Genomic DNA, 21,238 nt, shown 5'->3' on the forward strand with positions numbered 1-21,238 from the left:
ATTGGTTATAGGACGTGACTGGTGGTGCTGCCTAGCAGGGGGATCTAGTGAGATCTGTGCTAGAGCAGAGTGAGAAACCACATAAAGGACAGTCCGGACTGGTGGTATCCCTGGTGGTGCCTAGTGAAAGGCAGTAGCCACAAGCAGGTGGGAACCTGACGGAGAACCAGGGAAGGACGTCACAGGCCACTTTCAAAATCTTTACCAGTGACGTGGGTGACAGAACGGAGGGGATGCTCATCAGGCTTGCAGATGACACTCAGCTGAGAGCGGTGGCGGTGGTGGTGGTGGGGCTGGTAAAACTTAGGAACAGGATTCATGATGCTGCTGACAGGCCTGGAGAACCAAAAAGAAAACGGTAACTTCAGCAGAGATAAATGTAATTAGGTAGAAAGAATCACATGCACAAGGACAGGATAGGTGGCCCCTGGCATGAGAGCACTAGATGTGGAAGGGATCGAGGGCCTTTAGCACCACCACAAGCTGATTCTGAGTCTGCAGGGAGGTGTAGCACCAAAGGCCACCGTGCGTCTCTTAATGCAGCTTAGAACTGCAGTAAAGTTATTACCGACCTAGATGGCTTTAAAAGAGGTTCAGACAAGGTCATGGAGGACAATAGCTATCAGTGGCTGCTAGCCTAGCCACATTGGCTATGTTCTTCCTCCCTGTGGGGGGCAGTAAATGCCTCTGAATACCAGTTGCTGGGAGTGGAGTGAGAGTTGTTGCCCTCAGGTCCTGTTTGCAAGCTTCCCTGTTTACCCCAGGCATTCGATGGCTGAAGTTGACTTGGGCATCACTGAACAGAGGAATATTTTTATTTGCCTTTGTTCGTAGACTATTGTAATTGTAACTGTTTTTGGATTTTTTTTTATTGAATTGTATTGTTTGCTGCCTTGGGCTCCTTCAGGATTAAGGTTGGAATATAAATTTAATAATAATGCAGGTGTCTGGTTGGCCACTGCGAGAACAGGATGCTGGCAGGGCCACTATTAGGTTCTTACAGTGTCCAGATCGCAAGGAGGAAAACATAAAAGAGCTCTGTGGCTGGATCAGGCCAAGGGGGCCCATTTAGTCCGGTACCGGGTTCTTACAGTAGCCAACCAGGTACTCGAATGGGAAGTCCACAGGTGTGACCTGAGTGTAACAGCACTCCCTGCCCTTGCGATTCCCATCAACTGATAGCCAGAGGTATTTACTGCAGTGAGAAGATAGCCAACCTGCCTAGCAGCCGTTGATACTCTATTGAACTATTACTCTTACTAATAAGGGTAATGATTTTACTCTCTTTGACTTTGGTCAGATCAGTTCTGGGCACCGTACTTGTCAAAAGGAGATCCAACAACATGTTGACAAGAGGGTGAAGGGCCTGGGTTAATTTTGCTGCCTCAGAACTTCCATATCAGTACAAGGTTTCACTTTTTTCTCAGCTCAGACATGGCCTGTAGGAGACCAAGTCCTACAAGGAAAAGCTGAAGGAATTTGGAATGTTTAGCATGGAAAAGAGAACATGGAAGCCAACCACGTTTTTGGAAGAGTGTCTTACAGAGGATGGAGCAAATCTACTTTCTGTTGCTTCAGAGGGTAGGACCTGAAACAACTGGTTCAAATTGCAAGAAAGGGGGATTTTGACTAAACATTTGGGACAATGTGAGCCAACTGTGATGTGGTTGCAAAAAAGACAAATGCTATTTTAGGCTGCATTAACAGAAATATAGTTTCCAAATCGCATGAAGTATTGGTTCTCCTCTCTGGTACTGGTTAGGCCTCATCTTCAGTACTGCGTCCAATTCTGGACACCGCACTCTAAGAAGGATGCAGACAAACTGGAACAGGTTCCGAGGAGGGCAATGAGAATGATCAGAGGACTGGAAACAAAGCACTGTGAGGACTGAAAGAACTGGGCCTGTTTAGGGGATGTGGGAACCCCTAGTCTAGGGCAGGGATGGGAACCTATGGTCCCCAAGATACTGTTGGATCCCAACTCTCATCCCCCCAACATGGGGGTGCATTCTTTTTGTACTTTTAAAAAATGATTTGTAAGCAGCTCTGGGAACTTGTCTAGTTAAAGAGCAGGACATACATGCTTTGAATGAATGGAACTTGCTGTGTCTTCCTTGACTGAAAATTTGCTTCTGTCTGAAGGCCTTTCTTCACCTTTCAAGGCTTGTGGAATGTATCGAACATTTTGCAAATATTTGGAGATTTTTAGGGACCAGGTGAAAAATATTCAGCATTGGGATTTTTAGAAAATGCTTTAGGAAAAGGGTTGGGGCGCCAAATTGTGTTCTAGCTCAACCAAGTTTCAAGGAAACATGACTGTAGCTGGAAGGGTCACCTGTGGGTGCCTGGGATGGGATGGGCGGGGGGGGGGGGAAGGGGAGATGGCTAGGATTGGCTCTTCCTGCAGGCACCGTGGGGGGATGGGGAACTTGTAGCCTTCCAAACGGTGTTGGACTCCAAAATCCCCGCCACCCGCAGCCAGCGCGGCCAATGGTCAGGGTCGTCCAGCCCCACCTGGAGGGCCCCGGGCTCCCTATCCCTGGTCGAGCGCATGCTCGTTGAGGATGCAAGCTCTATACCGCCCGATGGCAAGAAAAGGTGACGCTCCCCCCCCCGGTTCCCCCTTGCAATTAACGGGGGGGGGAGGAAGGCTGGCGAGGCGGGGGCCGTCGGGGCTCCCGGAGGGTTGCTTCTTGCAGGGCGGGGATGGAGCGGAGGCCAAGACAGGCCGCTGGGGAGGCTGCTCCGGGCTCCGCGACGCCCCGGGGACGGGCAGCGCGAGCCTCTCCTCGGGTTTGGGAGCGGGCGGCTGGGGCCGGGACTCCGCGGGCCTGGGCGGGGCCACGGCCTGCCGAGGGCTCCGCTGCTCCGGCCGCTGCTCCGGCGACAAGGGGAGGCGCTGTGCCGGGGAGGCGCGCCGAGGGGGCGGCGGCTCTCTCCGCTCCTTCTTCCGCTCGTCGCTTCCCAGCCGCCGCCCAGGAAGTGGCCGGCCTCCCTCCCTCGCCTGCCCCCTCCCCCGCGGCCAGACCCCCGCTCTGGGCAGGGGCCGCGGCTGCACCGGAGGCGACGGGCGCGCCTGGAACGACGCGCGGGTGCGTTGGGGAGAGGGCGGGCGGGCGGGCGGGCGGCTGGCCGGTGGGGGCCCAGCTGGTTTCGGGGAGGGGGAGAGGGAGGGGAGGGGGAGCCCTCTGTCGTCTCCAGCCCTTGGAGAGGGAGGCGGGGGGCGCGCCGCGGGTGGGATGTGCTGGGCCGTATGGTGAGGCCTGTAGCGGGCAGGCGGGAGGGAACCGGCTCCCTTTCGCCCTCGATGGAGAGAGCGAGTGCCGTTGAGCATGTGCAGAGTGCCCCCCCCCCCGACTGACTAGGGGACAGGTCGGCCTGGCTGTCAGCGAGACCCGGCGGCACGTTTTGATGACCGGTGAGAAGGAGGCGAGGAACGTGGGCCGTGAGCACGAAGGATGTTTGGTTTCGGGGTGTGCCCGGGCGCGTCGTGCCAGAGAGTGCCAAGCTTCAAATCGGCCTTTGAAGCCCCGACCCTAGGTGGGGAGGGGCAGAGAGGGGAGGGCGCTCTGCACAGGCCCAGAGCCCCTCTGGTAAAGTGACCCCCCCCTTTCACTCAGGGCTTAAAGTTAAATGACTTAGGCCTCTTCCGGGTAAATCTGAGGCAGCACCTGAATTTATTTATACCTCCCCATCTGTATTAAAGCAATTACCTAGCCTAGAAATCAGGTTTCAAAACTCCAGGTAGCCATAAAACTCCCTGGGTGACCTTTGGCCACCCACCGTCTCTCAGCCTAGCCTACCTTACAGGGTTGTTGTTAGGACAAAACGGGTGGGGGGGGAGTGAGGAACCACCATCCTTAACTCTTGTAAGAATGTACGTGTATTATGTGCCTCAAGTCGATTTTGACTTATGGTAACCTGATGAATCAGTGACCCCCAGTAGCATCTGTTGTGAACCACCCTGTTCAGATCTTGTAAGGTCAGGTCTGTGGCTTCCTTTATGGAATCAATCCATCTCTTGTTTGGCCTTCCTCTTTTTCTACTCCCTGCTGTTTTTCCCAGCATTATTGTCTTCTCTAGTGAATCATGTCTTCTCATGATGTGTCCAAAGTAGGATAACCTCAGTTTCATCATTTTAGCTTCTAGTGACAGTTCTGGCTTAATTTGTTCTAACACCCAATTATTTGTCTTTTTCGCAGTCCATGTTATCCGCAAATTGTAAGGGGATTGGGGGGAAATCTAATAAATGGTAGAAAGGTGGTCTATGAATGTCATATATGTCTATATTTAAAAAATATTTCTATTTGTTGCCGTCTCATTCTTAAACTCTTGTATTTTTGTGCTCCTGCTCAGGGTGACAGATGGGAGGGAGCCCTCTGCCTGCACCCACCTGCTTTCAACACCTGGTTAATGGCTGAGCTGAGGAGGCACGTTTGCAGCGGTAAGAGCACAATCATGGCCTGGTCTGTTCTGAATCGAGCAGCAGTAGTGGGCTGGGATAGCATGTGGCAATTTGGAGCAGGCAGATGCCAGGGCCGGAATACGTTTGAAGGGATGGGGGGTTGTGGGGAAATGGCGTGTGGGAGGGAAGAGCAGGCGAACAGCAGCACTCTGAGGTGGGGCTGTGGCCTCGTGTTTCTTTCAGGGTGTTGGCATGTTGGCTTTGTGATGGGCACCGCGTGGGTATATGGGCTTACCAACCTCTTGAAAGTCAGAAGGGGTAACACTGGTGTGGAGAAGCTGTGGGGCCCTCCAGATAACGTTGGCCTCCAGCTCCCATCTTCCTCTCCCGTGGTCCACGCTGGCTGGAGTCCGACATCAGCAGGGGGGCCACAGATTCCCTACCCCTGGCCTACTAGGAGCCCTTCTCCCGCCAGGGGCCTCGCTGCTGTATTGCAACAGAATCAGTTCTGCCACCTTGGGAAACCTCTACCCATATTTGCCTAGCATTTCCTGATGCAGAAATTGTGGCCTAGCTTGGCAGGAGGGTGGACTGGCCAATTTGCCCCTCACTCCCCTTTGGGCTGACTGCCTGGGGTGGGTGACTGAGCGCATCAGTTGAGATGATGGGTCCTAGCTGAGTTCAATCAGGCATGGAAGAACTGATGATGCTGTGCTCTTTCCTTGCCAAGGTCCTATGTGCTGCACCCCCCTCATAATGCGCTTTCCCTGGCATGGCCACATCCCTCTCGCCGTGCATCCACAAGATGCTCCATTCCTCTAGCTTCGTCTCCACCCGTGGGACCATGTCACAGGACAGCGGAGCCCGGCCTAAAGCAAAGCCAGATGGGGTTGCTGGTGGCCGGCATGGTGGCCGCTGGAGAGCCCGAGCGAGCCGGTCCTTGGAGAGGCAGAGTCTCTCGTCGCTGGAAGTGGAGCCAGCTGGGGATGGTGGCTGTCAAGTGGACACAGAGCCTGGCAAAGGAGTGGGCCGTTCCTTGCGGCAGAAGCTGCAGGCTGCCATGGGTCAATGTTTCCCTATCAAGAGTGCTTCCCATTCGCCTGACCTGTCTTCTCAGCGCAAGATCCATCTGCGGGAGCTGATGTTGGACATTTGCCCCTTTCCGCCTGGCTCAGAGCTGGCCCGCACATGGAACCTCATCAAGCAGCACACTGCGCCCGTCTCCGAGCATGAGGCTCTGGCCCCGCCTCCCACAGAAGACGAAGACGACCGCCTAAGGGAGCGGCGGCGCATCAGCATCGAGCAAGGGGTGGAGCCACCCCCAGATGCATTAATCCACACCTTTGAAGTGACGGCTCAGATCAACCCCCTCTACAAGCTGGGGCCCAAGCTCACACATGGGATGAATGAGCTGGCTGGGGCCAGCCGGGCCATGTTGGCGACTGCGGAGGAAGGGGGGGAGGAGGAAGAGGAAGAGGAGGCTGCCATCTCTGCGGTGCTGCCAGACACCAGGGATGGGTTGCGCGTCCACACGCAGATAGACTACATTCATTGCCTGGTGCCTGACCTGCTGCAGCTGACACAGCTGCCCTGCTACTGGGGAGTGATGGATCGGTACGAGGCAGAGGCCTTGCTCGAAGGCAAGCCGGAGGGCACCTTCCTCCTGAGAGACTCTGCCCAGGAGGACTACCTCTTCTCAGTGAGCTTCCGGCGCTATGGCCGCTCCCTTCACGCCCGCATTGAGCAGTGGAACCACAACTTCAGCTTTGATGTGCATGACCCTAGCGTCTTCCACGCCCCCACAGTGACCGGCCTGCTGGAGCACTACAAGGACCCCAGTGTCTGCATGTTCTTTGAGCCACTGCTCTCCATCCCAGTCAACCGGACCTTCCCGTTTGGCCTGCAGCACCTCTGCAGGGCCGTGGTGACCTGTTGCACCACTTACGATGGCATTGGGCACCTGCCCATTCCGAGTGCCCTGAAGGAATACCTCAAGGAGTATCACTACAAGCAGAGAGTGAGGGTCCGGCGTCTGGACACCTGGTGGACCTGATGGGGGGAGGCCCTTTGATTTCCATTTTTCAAGTGGTCAACTCCCACCCTTTTTCTACCCGTCGTTTTACTTGGATGACTTCTGTGTGGTCACCCTCCCCAACATTTTAATCCATCCTTCTCCATGGCTGTGAATGTGTCATTTTCCTCTAAACATCAAAATGCACTCCTGCTGCAGAATTCTGTGTAGCGTGGCTTTTAAAAGCTAGTTATAAAATCTGGGAACCCGCAGAGAGTGCTTGAAGCCCCTGGCCGCAAAAGAGGAGTAAAAAAGCAGGACTTTGGTGGTTCCGGTGGACCACTGCAAGGCCTCTCTCAGCCCAAGGTCCCCTTTTTGGTTTGGGTGCTGTGCTTTGGACCTTGTCCAGAAAATGTTTTTGTCAGTAAGGAAAGAGGCACAGGGTGCATCATGGAGCTCTGGTTGCACCTTTTGAAAGTTACATGCAGAGAGTAGTGGCTCAAATGCAAGTTTGCGCCTTAGTCCCTGGAACCCAGTTGTCTTAGGGCCACACTCTGGCTTCCCAAGCTCACTCTGCTGGTTGGTGGGAACCGGAGGTTGAGTTATCAGCCTGACATTGTGGGTGACGGGGATAAAAAAAAAAGCACAAAGGGTGAGACAGGCAGTCACTTCCCCTACATGAAATTTGTTCAAAAGCTTGACGGGGGATGGACTGAGACTCCTTATTTATCAACACTGTCATAATCCCCCTTCCGTTTTCTCCATCCCTTCCTCTGTCTTTGAATCTTGGCTGCTGGTTTGCGGGAAAGCTGCCCCTACCACAGCGTCAGGGTGCAGAAAGGGCAGCAAAGACTTCTTGGCCTGAGCGCAGGTCAGCTGGTGGCCTTGGCAAGGGCAAAGCCAGGTGATTTGCCACAGGAAGTTTTATCTAGCCCACAGCAATTAGCCAATGCTTTTGGAAGAATGAGTTGCCTAGCATTGTGGGGGTTGGTGGGCTGCCAGGAGGCTTTTTCCAGAACTGCTGCTGCTGCTGTGTGTGTCATTAAAGAGCTTTTTTTTGCCTACAGCTCTTTGGAAGTGACTTTTTCCTAACTATGCTGTTTGGGGGTGGGGTGGAATGAGCAGCCTGGAAATCAAACAGGATGGGAGAGTGAAAGGTTTTGAGCACTGTCTGGATCTCAAGGTGGGGGCAGACTGCAACACAGGGCCGGTCCTCCATTCTGAGCTTGTCAGTACACACAACCTCTGCCCCCTTCCCCCAGCTGGGACATACCACCATTCACTGAAAAAGGCACTTGCACTGTTGCTGGGTGTGTGTGTGTGCTGGGACCCGCCCATAGCCTTTCGCAGCAGGCAGCCTGCAGCTGCTTTAGGCTCCACAACCCCAACCACCTAGAGGGCAGCAGGCTCAGAGAGGAGCATGGAAGAAAGGAGACTGGTTGAGGGGATAGAAGTTGAAGGGATGAACAATGCACAGTGTGGTGGCTGCCTAAGCTACCTTTGCAGCAGATGGGGGAGGTGGAGAATGCAGGCTTGGTTTGCTGCCATGGAGACTCTTTGGCTATGGCAATAAATCCTCAAAACCTAACCAAGTATTTGAAAACACAGGGCAGAGCTCCCTAAAAGGTGGTGGTGGGGAGATGCACCAGCTAGGAGATTCGATCACGAGGGCCCTTGAACGAGTACCGAGGCGAGATGCAGCTCAGGAGAAGAACAAGCCAGCCTCAACGTTGCAGCAGGTGAATCAAATGCCCACCCAAGAGCCTCTCTATGCTGGCCCTTGAGCACTAGACGTGACAACAGGGAGAGGTCGTTCGCCCGCCTCCAAGGCCTGATTGCGTTAAGCCTCCAGCTACGTTTGAGGACACTCCTTCCTTCCCTGCCACCAAAAGAAATTATTTTTGGGGGTTTACTCTTCAAACAGAAATTCTCAAGTGCAGAAGGAAACAGGAAGAGTTCCTTTAACTGTGTTGCCCCCTTGCAGGGAGGAACAGCAGCCCAGGCCCAGGGTGAAAAATCCCAAGAGTTCTTCCTCCAAAGATTGCACAATCCCGTGGGAAATCATTCCATACACGGTCCTCTCAATGAATGGAGTTGGGCAAGAGGGCCACAGTATAATGGCCAGGCCTACAAGCTTTAAGGCCATTCCAACTCAGCTGCCAAATACGCTCCTGAATAAATTCAGTGTGCAGCTTTAAGTGGGAAGGTGCATTTCCCTGAGCAGCCCCCCCATGGGTACATAATGCTGTTTAGCTCCTTGGCATGAACTCAGCTGCAGTTTTAATGCTTCACAACTGCCAGTGAAAATGAGGCCCCACTTGGTTTTCTATAATCACCAAGAAACTTAAGTTTTTGTGTCGACCTGTAAAACCACCCCCCAAAAACAAAGCAAACAAAAAAACCAAACATTTAAAAAGAAATTAATACAAAATAAGCACAGCTTTATCATAGAGGTTAATAAAAAAGGGCTAATACTTAAATTCTGTATGCCTTTTACAAAGCAAAAACTGGAAGGGGGAAAAAGCAGCAAAGGAGTCCAACAAAGCAATCTAAAGTCAGAATTTGGAAATTTTTTTGTAAAACATTTTGTGGTTTTTTTTTTTTTAAATAACGTATTCATGGTTACCAGCCATAGTCATAACAAAAGTTATTCATAATAAAATGTATCTAAAATAACATTTCTATCTGAAACAGGAACCTTGTCTCTCTATGTTTTAGAAATAGTTCTCTCAGATCTGCTTTTCTGGGTTTTTTTTTTTGTATGTGTGTCTGCTACTATTTAGTATACACTTTGGAAAAAGGCCTTTACATTTGAAACAGTTCTTGGTGGGTGGGAGAGAAGGGGGGGGAGACAGAAAGGAGAATGACCAAGTTTCTCTGTACCTAAGAGCCTGCCAAGGTCAGCTTGGGGAAGGGGAAGGGTTACCCCATCATGCAGAACGAGCAGTGGGGGAAAGAGCACTCACACACACAGACTAAGTGGATTCCAAGGTGCAAGAAACAGCCAGCCTCTCTCCACCATTTTTCCCACTAAAACCCTAACCTGACAAGCTTTGGTACCCCAGGGTTGCCACCTCCTCCTCTCAACACCAGCATGGATGCGCCTTGGCACTTTGCTCTACTTGTGCCATTCCTGGTGCAGAAAAGGATTGCCTAGGCCTTTTTAAAAGAACAGCCGGCATCTCAATCCCTCCTTGTGCATTTCTTGAGACAGCCTAATTGTCAAAAGTGGGAGAAGGTGGCAGCGGCGTGGCAGAAACTTCATCCCATCCCTCCTGCAATAGCTACACAAGATGCAGAGTGCAATTCCAAATGCTGGTTCCAGGACTGCTGGGGCAAGAGATGCCCGAACGGAGCATTCCAAGGGTCCCCACCCGCCCACCTGTAGTGTTTTGTGTAGATGCACACAGAAAACCCCACCCCTTCTCTGAAGGAAAAGCAAAGAAAGTATCCCAGCCCCATTTGGCTTCATGACTACGAGTCTCTCCCACCCCACGCTCCATTAGAGGTGTGGTCTCTGTTCCTAGGGCCACCCAGGCTCCATCAGTTAGATTTCTCTGGCCCTGGATACCAACTGGCTCCTGCAAATTAATTAGCACCATAAACCTCACACACTTAGGAATGCCACCCCCTCAATTTAGTTGCTAGGAAGCATTAGAAAACAGCACTTTGGGACTCCCTATCTATCAGAGAAAGGGGGCTTTGCTGTGATCAGCCTGCTCACTCTTTGCCCCCCACACACCCATCTCAAGGAAGACAGACAACTGTGTACCCCAAAACCACCGAAGAACTATAGAAGATTAATGACTGAGACCCACCACAGAACTGCTTATGCTCTGACCTCCGCCCCCTTCGCCATTATCGGGGGTGGGGGGAGAAGAGAAAATAGTCTTGCATCTAAATACAAGGAACCCAAACCGGCAACAGAGAAAAGAATTTTGACCCTGAACCCCAAACTGCTGACTGATCCCCCAAACCCATTTGAACTACTTCAACAAAACTAGATCCCAACCCCAACCAACCCTCTTCCCGGGAGGCAGCAACCTATGGTGTTAAGAATCTAGCACTCAGGCCACAGCATTCTCCTTCCAAGGGTGGTGGTGGTGGGGAGGCAGCCAAGACGCCTCCCCTTGGCTCCTCCTGTCCAGCTCCCCAGAGACCACCTTTTCCAACCAAGTGCCCTTGACAGGCTTTAGATGGCAACTCTGATGCCAAGGGCACGTGGATGAGGAAGGCCGCCTTAAGAGGTAGCATATGGACATCACTTCATTTATTTATTTATATATATATATATATATGTGTGTGTATATATATATATATATATGTATGTATGTATGTATGTATGTATGTATGTATGTATGTATGTATGTATGTATGTATGTATGTATGTATGTATGTATGTATGTATGTATGTATGTATGTATGTATGTATGTATGTATGTATGTATGTATGTATGTATGTGTATGTATAAAAATCTAGGAACATGCCTGCAAGTTTCGTGCTGGATGCCCACATGTGGGGGCTGTGCCACCCCTTCATCCCACTCCTCACCACCTGCTTTTGGTAGGGGGAAGTATTAGAGGCACTTAAAAAAAATTGTCAGGTCACCTGCAGCGCCATCGCCTCCCTCACCCCCCAAATCTCCTCCTCCTCCTCCTCCTCCAATACGAGGTATGGAAAGCAGTCAGCTGGGTTAGCTCAGACGGAACCAGCTCGCCCCATTAACCCCACAATGCCCTCCCATGTCCTGGTGCTGATGAGGCAGACCTCAAACCTCCCAAATCTACTGAGGCGAGAGAGACCAGTCTACTGTTTAGGGCCTTGGCTGACGTTCGCCATTTGTTCCTTCCGTGGAGGAAGAGGAGGAGGAGGAGGGACAGGGAGAGGCGGTTGGGGGGAGCGAGGGAAGAAGATGAAAACCAGGAAGGAAAGGGAACAGCAGCAGCAGCAGCGACATGCCCCAAGTCCACCCTCCTCCTCCTTCTGCCTTTGCAAGTTAAACTTCTGGGAGCCTCTGCCCACTCCCGTGCACATCAAAATATTAAAACCAATAGTTGAAGTTATAATAATAATAAAAAGTAGAAAAATATTAGAACACAATAAGACGGTAAGATTGTAGTGACAGCTTTTTCGCCCCCGTCCCTCTGGCTGCTGGGAATTGCTGGGGGTGGTTTGGGGGGGGTGAGGCGGGGGGAAGTGATTCACCCACCCCTGCAGTAACACACCCCTAGGAGACAAGGGGGTTATAACAAAAAAAGGGGGGCAGAAAAAAAAAATAAACAGCCACCCTAAAGCTTCTCGGGAATATTGGCCGATGCAGCTTCTTTTAAATGGTGGAAGTCTTGTCAGCGCCATCTGCAAAGAGAGAGAAAGAACAAAACCCTTGTAGGTGCAGCAGCAGACCGGGGGGGGGGGGGGGGGAACGATGACGACAATGACTAGTATTTGAAGGGCAGGCAGTGCACCCAAGCAGGCCTCGCTCAGAGACCAAAGGTAATTTTCAACACTCGGGTACTTCAGTAAGTCCTCCCCTAAACGGGTGGAATGCCACTCAGGATTCCACAATCCAGCTTTTCCTCTGTACAAAGTGCGGATGCTTCTGAGGCCCTTTCTGCAGACCGCAAACCTGACAAACCCTCAGCATGCCATGTCAATGCTTTCCACTTGTAAAAGGTGCCAACTGTTCAGACTGCCTCCAAACTGAGCTACATCAGCTGTCCCCAACTTAGTGCCCTCCAGATGTCTTGGACTACAACTCCCATGGCTGTGCTGGCTGGGCCTGATGGGAGTTATAGCCTAAAACAGCTGGAGGGCACCAGGTTGGGGAATGCTGAGTTAAATGATGCATTTAGGACAGGAAAAGGTAAAAAGATCCCGCCACCAACGCTCCTGTAGCAGCTCAAGGCAACCTTGAAAACAGGGATGGGGGAACCCAGAGGCCTTCAGGCATTGTTGAAATTCCAACTCTGATCAGCCCTGGTAGCCACCATGGCCAATGGTCAGGAATGATGGTAGTTTTAGTCCCTCAACATCTGGAAGGTGACAGGTTCCCTATCTCTGCTTTAAACCCAGCCCTATTTAACTTCCTTCACTACTGGCACTGGGGAGGCAGAGGACTTTGCAGAAATGGGTCTTCTCTGCCAACCCTGCTGCATCGTTATCCTTGTTGGGTTTGTTAGTTTTTACTGGATTAATAGCTGATTGCAAGCTGAATATGAGCCAACAGTGTGATGTGGCTGCAAAAAAGGCAAATGCTATTTTAGGCTGCATTAACAGAAGTATAGTTTCCAAATCACATGAAGTATTAGTTCCCCTCCATTCGGCACTGGTTAGACCTCGTCTTGAGTTACTGCTTCCAGTTCTGGACACCGTACTTTAAGAAGGATGTAGACAAACTGGAACAGGTTCAGAGGAGGGCAAATACTGATGCTCAGGAGGACTAGAAACAAAGCCCTATGAGGAGAGACTGAAAGAACTGGGCCTGTTTAGCCTTGAGACTGAGGGGAGATATGATAGCACTTTTTAAGTACTTCAAAGGTTGTCACACTGAGGGCCTTGATCTCTTTTTGATCATCCCATAGTGCAAGACACTGAATAATGGGCTCAAGTTCCAGGAAGCCAGACTTTGGCTGAACATCAGGAAAAACCTCCTAACTGTTAGAGTGGTACGACAATGGAACCCATGACCTAGGGAAGTGGCGGGCTCTCCAACACTGGAGGCATTCAAGAGGCAGCTGGACAGCTGCCTGTTGGGGATGCTTTAATTCGGATTCCTGCACTGAGCAAGGGGTTGGACTTGATGGCCTTATAGACTCCTTCTAACTTTATAATTCTTTGGATTAATAGTTTTCCGTTAGCCGCTCTGAACTGTACAAGAAAAGGCAAGAATCAAGATATAAAAAATTAAGCAAGCCAGCCCATCTCAGGGCTTTCTCTTTCAGAGGCAAAGTGTTCCTGCTCCCCACAGCTAGTAAGCCAAAGTTCCTCACCGCCCAGCGCGTGCTCTGTCATGCTGAGACACAGGGACTCCAAAGTGGGGTTGATCTCCAGATCTGTTCCAGGGAGCTGGCAATCTGGAAGGAAAAGACAAATGCAAAGTCACATGCAGTCACTGCCAATTCTGACTCAGGTTGTTTGCTGTGTCAGTGAAATGGTCAGGTGACAGGGATGGTGCTCCCCTCCAAAGCTGAAGTGCTACAATGAGATACTGCAGCTCATGGATGTCCAAAATTCATATGTTCAAGCCAGTGGAAGTTACTAAGAAGGCAAAAGCAGTCTGCATGTGCCTACAGACACTAATCTTCCAGGACTGTGTCCATCTGAGGACAAAAAGGCCCATTTTTGTAGCTATCTTTTATTAAGAAGATCAAATGACGAGGACTGTCATCCATCAGTCCAAGAAAGCCCAAGCAAATGCCCCCTCCCCTCCCCCATGTGGTTTGAATGAAGGAGCCAGCTTACTCACCCTGCGGGAACATGAGGATGGCCTGAGGGGATGTGTGGACGGGGAGCGAATGGGTCCGCTGGACCGAGCTCCGGCTCTGGCTGGGCATGCTGTTGCTGCCCCCGGGGTTGGCAAACCACAGGTTCTTGGAAAGCAAAAGAAGAGAGAGAAACTGATTTAAACGGGAGATCTGAAAAGCAAGATCCTCCCACAAAGGCCCCGGGTAGATTTCTAGGCGAGACCAGAGAGCTATGAAAAAGAGACTTAAGCATCACATGCCCTGGGTGTTTGATGCACAATGGAAAGCCACCATTTGCAGTGACTCTGCAGCAAGGGTGTCTGTTGCTCTATTCCTCCTTCCCCACAATCTCTATAAAGGACTGCAGCTGTTAGGTGGTGGCAGCAGCCATTACTTAGACATTTTAACCTACGCTATCCTCATGGCACAAGGCAGGTTGCAGCCCTGTACACACACCACCCCTGTTCCAAAGTCTCACTTCCCCAGTAAGGGAAGCTGACTGCCCCAGTCTCTGTCACTTCCACTCAGACCTCACCACCTTTTATTTCTCCTCCAGGATGCTAGAAATGTCTCATCTGTTCTTGCTCCCAAGCAGGTTTGACCCTCCCAAACCAACTCCTCCAGGAACACACCAACCCAAATTGTAAGAGATTCCCCCCTCCCTCTCTCCAAGCAGGCACTTTTCAAACTGTCAGGGAACCCTTTCCACTTTGCGGAGGAAAGTATTGCCACAGAAACCCTGGGGCCTGACAGAGGATCCCAAGAGAATCCCGGAGGACAAGGCCCAAGGGCAACCAGTGTGGGGCTCTTCAGCTGTTGATGGACTCCAACTCCCATGAGTCCCAGCCAGCATGGCCAACCATCAGGAAGGATGGGAGTTGTAGTCCAACATCTGTGCAGCACTAATGGCCGCCCCCGCTGTAGGGCACACATGCCCTTTAGGCAGAGTGACAGCCAAAACTCTGGAACCTCACCGCTGACTTGCGCGAATGGAAGATGGCCTAGAAGACAGCCAGTCCTCTTCCTGCAGTTCCTGGATGAACATCAGCAGGCGAGCCATCCTTTGGGAAAGCGTCTCCCCCACTAGGGACTTTCTCATCAAGAGACCCCCAATAAGCTTCAGAGGAGCCCAGGGCACTGAGGAACAATTTAAACACACAGTGCTCCCCCCCCCCCCCCGCCAATACCTTCACATCATTTGATGCCGGAATGCCTAGGAGACCACCTCCCGGCTGCTTGTCCTTTCAGGTAACCTGAAAAGGCTCCCTGGCATTTCCTACTTGGGAAGGTGGGAGGGATGCCTCCTGGCGATGGAGCCCTCACCGGCTTGGTGCTATCCAAAATGGTTTTTGCCACCTTTTAAAGAACACACTTATCCCCAGCTGGCCTTTCTAAAAAATAAACAAACCAACCAACCCCTTGGATTCATTTTTTGCACCACTTCGTTTACTTTTAGCTGCTCTTATCTGTTAAGGTTTTTACATTCCAGTTTTGTTCAACACTGTTTTCATATTGTTACGTATATCGGGCACTTTGTGGTGGAAATGCAGGAGAAAAAGTGTACAAATAAATAAATAAATACTGAAAAGCTCAGAAAAACCTACAGGCCTTTTATCCGAGGACAGAAACAACTTGGCAGGAAAGCCAACTTCTCTAAGGGCAAAGCTGAGTGCCCGTGAGGGACACAAGAGAGCTCTTTTAAGAAAGTCGCAGCTCTGCACCTTAGCCAGATCCTCATTAATTTAACAGGGTTTATATGCCACGTAATCAAACAAACTTCTAAGCGGTTTACACAAACAAAAATGAATGCTGGATTCATAGCAAGTTCACAGAGACCACTTCTGAGGAAACATATAAGGAGAAGGGAGGGATGACCTGTTTGCTTTTCAGAGGCCTTCCGTTACTGCCGCACAGGGCTAAACTTCCTGCCATCCCGCTCTGCCTTCTTACCTGCCTTCCTTGGCTCCCAAGGATTGGGCTGGTGAGAGTGTGCCGAGGAGAGACTCCGCCAATCCCTGCAGGACTCAGGATCCCCAGGCGGCTGGGGGGGATGGCCCGGGGGGGCATCTGGAACTGCCGCTGTCCTCTGCGTGCCACCCCTACCCCCATAGATCCAGCTATGGGGAGAGAGTTGGAACCAAAGGCCCATCTAGAAAAGTGCCAAGGGATGGGGATGGAGAAGAAGAGAAGTCAGACCCATTTGTAACCACCACCGCTTGTGCAGCGCCGCTGCCAATTAGTGTAGAAATTACTGAGGTCCATGGACCAATGGGTCTGACTCAGTATAAGGCAGCTTCCTATGCAAGGAGGAGCCCAATGTACCGGGGGGTGGGCAGATTCTCCCTGCACAATGGCATGTAGGGCAGCTGAGCCAGCCAAAGAGGGAGCATCAATGAACCGCCCCCCCAAAAGGGTGAGCAAAGTCAGCTGAGCAGGCCCCAGCTAGAAGCAGTATGCAAAAGCCCATGCAATGCGTCTTCAGTTTTGAATAGGGACGTCAACCAATCAATGGCTTTTTAAAAAACACACACTGATCAAATCTGTTAAAAAGCCCAACAGTTTAAATGTACATATTGCAACTTCACAATAGGAGATGCTTTCATACGATCCTGCCTTAAGCGACAGCTCGCCTGAAGCACAAAAGGACTAATTTAACAAAAGGTTGCCCCTCATCTTTAAGCAAATGGAAAGTCATTTATATTTCCCCCCCAATGAATTCATTAAGCAAGTGATAATGCTCCAACACTTTTAGGTTTCCTGAGCTTAACCAGTCACTTCTGAGACAGCTCTGACAGTGTTAAGGCTCTATTTTTATCAGCAAGTATTCTTTAACAATCACTTTAATGGCAGGGACACACACACACACACAAACCAGTAACGCAATCAAGGGAAGGGTGTGCCTTGTTATAATATTAACTAGCACTTTAGCTGCTCACAAGGCACCAGACTGTTATTTTGAGGAAAGGTGTTCCTCTGGAGCACAAGCTGCCTGTTCCAGAGGGGCTACTGATTGCCCTGGAAAGTGACATGCTTCATATTGCATTCATAGGTCAATTTCTACTGTGCCCCTTCCTAAAGGCAGCCTCATGTAAACAGAGTCAGGCCGCTGGTCCAGCTAGCCTAGTACTGCCTACTTTGACTAGCGGCAACTCCCCAGGGTTTCAGGTGGAGGTGGTTTTCTCTCGGCACGTGGAGATGCCAGGGAATGAGCCATGGGGGCCTCTGCATACACTCTGCTGCTGAACTAGGCTCCCTCCCTTTCATGGCGGCTGTTTCAGTCTCCAGATTAAAGCTATCAATGACTACTAAACCTGGGGCTTATGTTCTACCTCCACCACAAGAGGCAGTAAGCGTCTGAATTCCAGTTGATGGGAACTGCAGGAGGGGAGAGCTCTGTTGCTCTAGGTCCTGCTCGTGGGCTTTCCATTGGGGCATCTGGTTGGCCACTGTGAGAAAAGGATGGACTATGTGGGCCATTGGCCTGATCCAGCTACAGGGCTCTTATGTTCTTACAGAAGAACCTGCTTTCTTAATCACACCCATCCACCAATGACAGCTTGAAGTCCTGGCTTTGGCCCACACCATTCCCTGCAGCAGGTAGACAAGACTGCTTGCCCATCCCTGCAGCTTCAGGGCTCCAGAGTAACTCAACAAGGGAGAGGGCCTTCTCAGTGGTGGCCCCCCCAATTATGGAATGATCTTACTGACAAGGTGCGCCTGGCGCCAACACTGTTACCTTTTCAGTGCCTGGTTAAGACTTTCCTCTTCTCCTAGGCATTTTAGCATGTGTTTTTAAATTGTTTTTTAAAAAATTGTTTTTAAATTTGTATATTTGTTTTTAATGTTTTAATTGTTGTAAGCCGCCCAGAGAGCTTCGGCTATGGGCGGTATACAAACGTAATAAATAGATAAATAAATAAACCCCTGGAATGCCTTGCTCCCACAAAGACTTACCCTTTCTGTGGGCGGTAGCCTTGCATGTCCAGCATGGCCTTCCTTGGAAATGTCCGCAGCAACTTCAGCACCTGCTGCTTCCAAGACAAGAGCCTCTTCTTCTGCGTCTCTGTGAACGCCTGGAGGGAAGGGACAGGAGGGCAGCCATGTTGGAATGGGAAGAGCTGGCAGTCGTGGCGTGTTAAATCTCTGGCAAACCTCTCACACCTACCTCGTGCATCAGGCACTTCTCTATGAGTTGAAGGTAACTGGTGATGTTCTCCTCATCCGGCCGGGATACCAGCAATTGTGTACACACTGCAGGGAAAGTAAGAGGGAGGGTGGAATGATTATGTGAATTATGCCCAGAGAGTCAGAGAAGGAAAGACATCGGAGTCCTAAGAAGCTAAAGAACATTGCATTACTTTGGTGGGCAGCTTGTTTACTTATTTACAATATTTATATGCCATCCAACAGTAAAGTTATCTGGGCAGCTTACAAAAATAAAACAGATTAAAATATAACTACAAACCATAAAAAAAACCATAAAAGCTATGATGCAGTGTAAAAACTCCAGAAGCAGAGAGTAAAACAAATATTAACTTCTCCACTTCACAGAAAAGGAGATATAACAAAAAAGCTCTCCCTAAATTCCTGTCTTCCAGGATATCCTGCCCCCCCCCAAAAAAAAAATACAGGCGTGGGGAGAGGAGAATCCCTCTGTAACCATATGCAGCATTTGTTGCCAGATGCTATGGTTCAAGCCTGCTGGTACTTTACACAGTATAGATAACATATTTAGGAAAGGACCATGGCTCAGTAGTATTTGTTTATTTCTTACATTTATATTCTGCCTTTCTTTCATCAAGGAACCCAAGATGGCCCAGGTTCCCAAGTGGTCTTCCTTCCAGGCACTGACCAGACCCAGACCTGCTTAGTCTCAGCAAGGCAGTGGCCACATGTGCCTTCAGACCACACCCTGGACCTACTTTGCATGTAGAAGTTCCAGATTTGACCCCTGGCATCTCCAGACAGAAGGATGATCTCAAGTAGCAGGCGATGGAAAAAGGCCTCTCTCGACCCGAAACCCTCTGCCAGGCAGAGGAGACAACACTGGGCCAGATGACCCAATGGGCTGAACTGGTATTAGGCTACTCCCTATGTTACATATGGCTCAAGGAGTCCTAGAAACCATGTGTGGTGCACAAGGCTTGCAAACAGCCATTCATCTGGTCACCTGCAGCATGCAGAAACTGCCTCTAGGTGACTGAAGCTTTTTTTTAAAGAGGTATATGTGGGCTATTAACTTCTGTGGATTGATATGCAAGATTGGAGTGTGCTACAAAGTGGGGGGAAACTCCCAAACAGAAAGCAAGTATCAGCCATCTTAAAAATACTGAAAAGGCTTCTAGTCCCCTTGAATACAGGTTTTTGTAAATTAAGCCAGAAAACACATGGGCAGCTTATGCTAAAGGTTCTGGGGGCCTCAACAGGGTTACAATAAGACATTCTTGTCACCCAGGAACTCCCCTTCCTTCTGTGGGTTATTCTCTGCAGCCTGTAGTCTTATGACGGGTTATTTTAATACCAGCTCTCTCCACTCACACACCCTCATGAGTTCAGATCAAGGCTAACCCAAAGTCATCTAATGTGATGGACAGTCATTATTTGAACCTGTGTCTCCCACAGACAGATCTAGCAGTCTAGCCTCCTCTGTCACCCAGCCATTCAAGGTTTACGGAACTGAGAATGAAGAGTCCCTGCACTCCTTTTTCGCAAGCAGGATCTGATCCTGCTCCCCCTGCAACACTTGGGGGTGTGGGCAGATCTTGGAACTGGTGGCCTGACCCTACTCCAGGTGGGGTGGATGCAAGGACCTTTCCCTGTCTCCTTGCCGCATTCGGTGGCAGGCTGCCTGAGGAGACTCGGTAGGGTGGGTGAAGGCTACTCACTGCTTCAAGGTGTCATAGAAGATTGGGAAAAAGGATTTTTTTTAAAAAAGGAGAGAAAGCAAGGAGTACTGGAGAGTTCAAGAAAAGCCCCGCTTCATTGCCACTAGGGAGGGAATCCCCATGACTGCACCCTGGGGCTACTGCTCCAAGAGGAGATTCTATCCCAAAGGCTCTGGAAGGCTGTCTGGGAGCCACAGGAGAAGGGGAACTCTGGTTTAATGTTGATTAACTAACCAGGATCAGATAATAAGCCAGGATCATAAAGAATAAAACTCTTCTACATGGCACTGAGGAGTATAACTGTTTGCAGATCTTATGAAGTATGGCTGTGATGGCACTGAATAATTTTAATACACCGAGACAGAATAGCAAAAAGGCAGGATAAAAACCACAGGGCTCCGGTTTGATTCCCCTTCTCATGGTTACCATAAACCCAAGAGGGACCATCTTGAGAGAGGGGATGGGGGCCACTGGGACGCAAAATCGTATTGCCTTAGACACGACGCCAAGCCAGAGTCCTCACCTTTGCCCATCACCCGGGTGAACTGTCCTGCGATATCCCCATCAGCAACAGGCGCTGCCCCTGACTCCCCATCGCAAGGTGAGCCTGTTGGGGGCAGGAAGGTATCAGTGGTCGGCCCCTTGTCCTCGGCAGCGTTGCTGCTTTTGTCCAGACCCAGCTTGGGAGGTCCGCGCTGCTCTGTTGGTAGCTGCTGGCCCTCCTTGGATGCTGCCATGGCCTGCAGGGCGTGGAAGGCTTTGATGGGGGTGATGATTATCTGCTGCAGTTCCTGGAGAGCATTCCACAAGTTCCCACCTTCCAAGATGTCCTGTCAGGGGAGGGGTGTGTGGAGAAGAAGAGGAGGAGAGAGAACTTGAAGAGGGGTATATTTTGGTAGCTCAGGGCTTTGGGGAATTCTGCTTCCAGCTCACTGCTGGCTCTGTGAAAGCTACCAGCACCTCTCCTTTATTCTACTGTATCAATTCTTTATGTTGACTGTAAGGGCGAGAGTTTGCAACTAAAAGCAGGTCAGCAAAATTGCAAGACGCAAATTTTACAAGTAAATAAAAGTAGAGTATATTGATAGAATCGGAAGAGACGAGAACAAAGTCTGAATCCCAAACTATAGAATTTGCTCCAAGGTCTGATGGACACCAACTTGAAATGGAAATGGCCTGCCTCCAAGTCGATCCCGACTTATGACGACCCTATGAATAGAGTTTTCATGGTAAGCGGTATTCAGAGGGGGTTTCCCATTGCCTTCCTCTGAGGCTGAGAGGTAGTGACTGGCCCAGGGTCACCCAGTGAGCTTCATGGCTGTGTGGGGATTCGAACCCTGGCCTCCCAGGTCATAGTCCAACACTCTAACCACTAAGCCACACTGGCTCTGTGGACACCAACTTAGATGGTTCTAAAAAGGGATTAGAATAATGCATGGAGGAACAGAGGCCTATCAAGGGCTAGGAGTCATG

The 21,238-nt window shown here is 50.5% G+C and overlaps 3 protein-coding genes across 8 annotated transcripts in view; 1 reads left to right on the plus strand and 2 right to left on the minus strand.

Moving 5' to 3' along the window:
* Positions 1-2,443: 2,443 nt before the first annotated feature.
* LOC133370495 (suppressor of cytokine signaling 5-like) lies at positions 2,444-7,480 on the plus strand. Of its 3 annotated transcripts, none has more exons than XM_061596901.1 (3): positions 2,444-2,598; positions 4,357-4,444; positions 5,136-7,480. In XM_061596901.1, exon 3 carries the CDS (start codon positions 5,178-5,180, stop codon positions 6,456-6,458), a length of 1,281 nt encoding a protein of 426 aa, XP_061452885.1. In that variant the 5' UTR covers positions 2,444-2,598; positions 4,357-4,444; positions 5,136-5,177; the 3' UTR covers positions 6,459-7,480. The 3 variants fall into 3 exon arrangements, with proteins under 3 accessions (XP_061452885.1, XP_061452884.1, XP_061452886.1); XM_061596900.1 differs by lacking the exon at positions 2,444-2,598 and adding an exon at positions 2,714-3,092; XM_061596902.1 differs by lacking the exon at positions 2,444-2,598 and adding an exon at positions 3,277-3,418.
* On the minus strand, positions 2,534-3,334 carry LOC133370885 (proline-rich protein 2-like). Its single transcript, XM_061597765.1, has one exon. The coding sequence runs from the start codon at positions 3,332-3,334 to the stop codon at positions 2,534-2,536; it is 801 nt and encodes a 266-aa protein (XP_061453749.1).
* A 1,356-nt stretch (positions 7,481-8,836) lies between the features above and the next one.
* Positions 8,837-21,238, minus strand: part of SAMD4B (sterile alpha motif domain containing 4B) — a 34,755-nt gene continuing 22,353 nt past the window's right edge. For all 4 annotated transcript variants that reach the window (XM_061596894.1, XM_061596898.1, XM_061596897.1 and 1 more), the window contains exons 7-13: positions 20,289-20,595; positions 18,046-18,131; positions 17,835-17,953; positions 15,831-16,029; positions 13,883-14,006; positions 13,407-13,490; positions 8,837-11,772 (exon numbers count right to left, since the gene is read on the minus strand). In XM_061596894.1, the coding sequence (XP_061452878.1) occupies positions 11,744-11,772; positions 13,407-13,490; positions 13,883-14,006; positions 15,831-16,029; positions 17,835-17,953; positions 18,046-18,131; positions 20,289-20,595 (948 nt within the window). In that variant the 3' untranslated portion in view covers positions 8,837-11,743. The remainder of the gene's footprint in view (positions 11,773-13,406; positions 13,491-13,882; positions 14,007-15,830; positions 16,030-17,834; positions 17,954-18,045; positions 18,132-20,288; positions 20,596-21,238) is intronic.

Source organism: Rhineura floridana, chromosome 15 (genome assembly GCF_030035675.1).
Source record: "Rhineura floridana isolate rRhiFlo1 chromosome 15, rRhiFlo1.hap2, whole genome shotgun sequence".
NCBI lineage: Eukaryota > Metazoa > Chordata > Lepidosauria > Squamata > Rhineuridae > Rhineura > Rhineura floridana.

Bases quoted from the DNA above. Each gene is read 5' to 3' on its own strand.
- LOC133370495 (XM_061596901.1), top strand. From the start codon at position 5,178: ATGGCCACATCCCTCTCGCCGTGCATCCACAAGATGCTCCATTCCTCT.
- LOC133370885 (XM_061597765.1), bottom strand. From the start codon at position 3,334: ATGCTCAACGGCACTCGCTCTCTCCATCGAGGGCGAAAGGGAGCCGGT.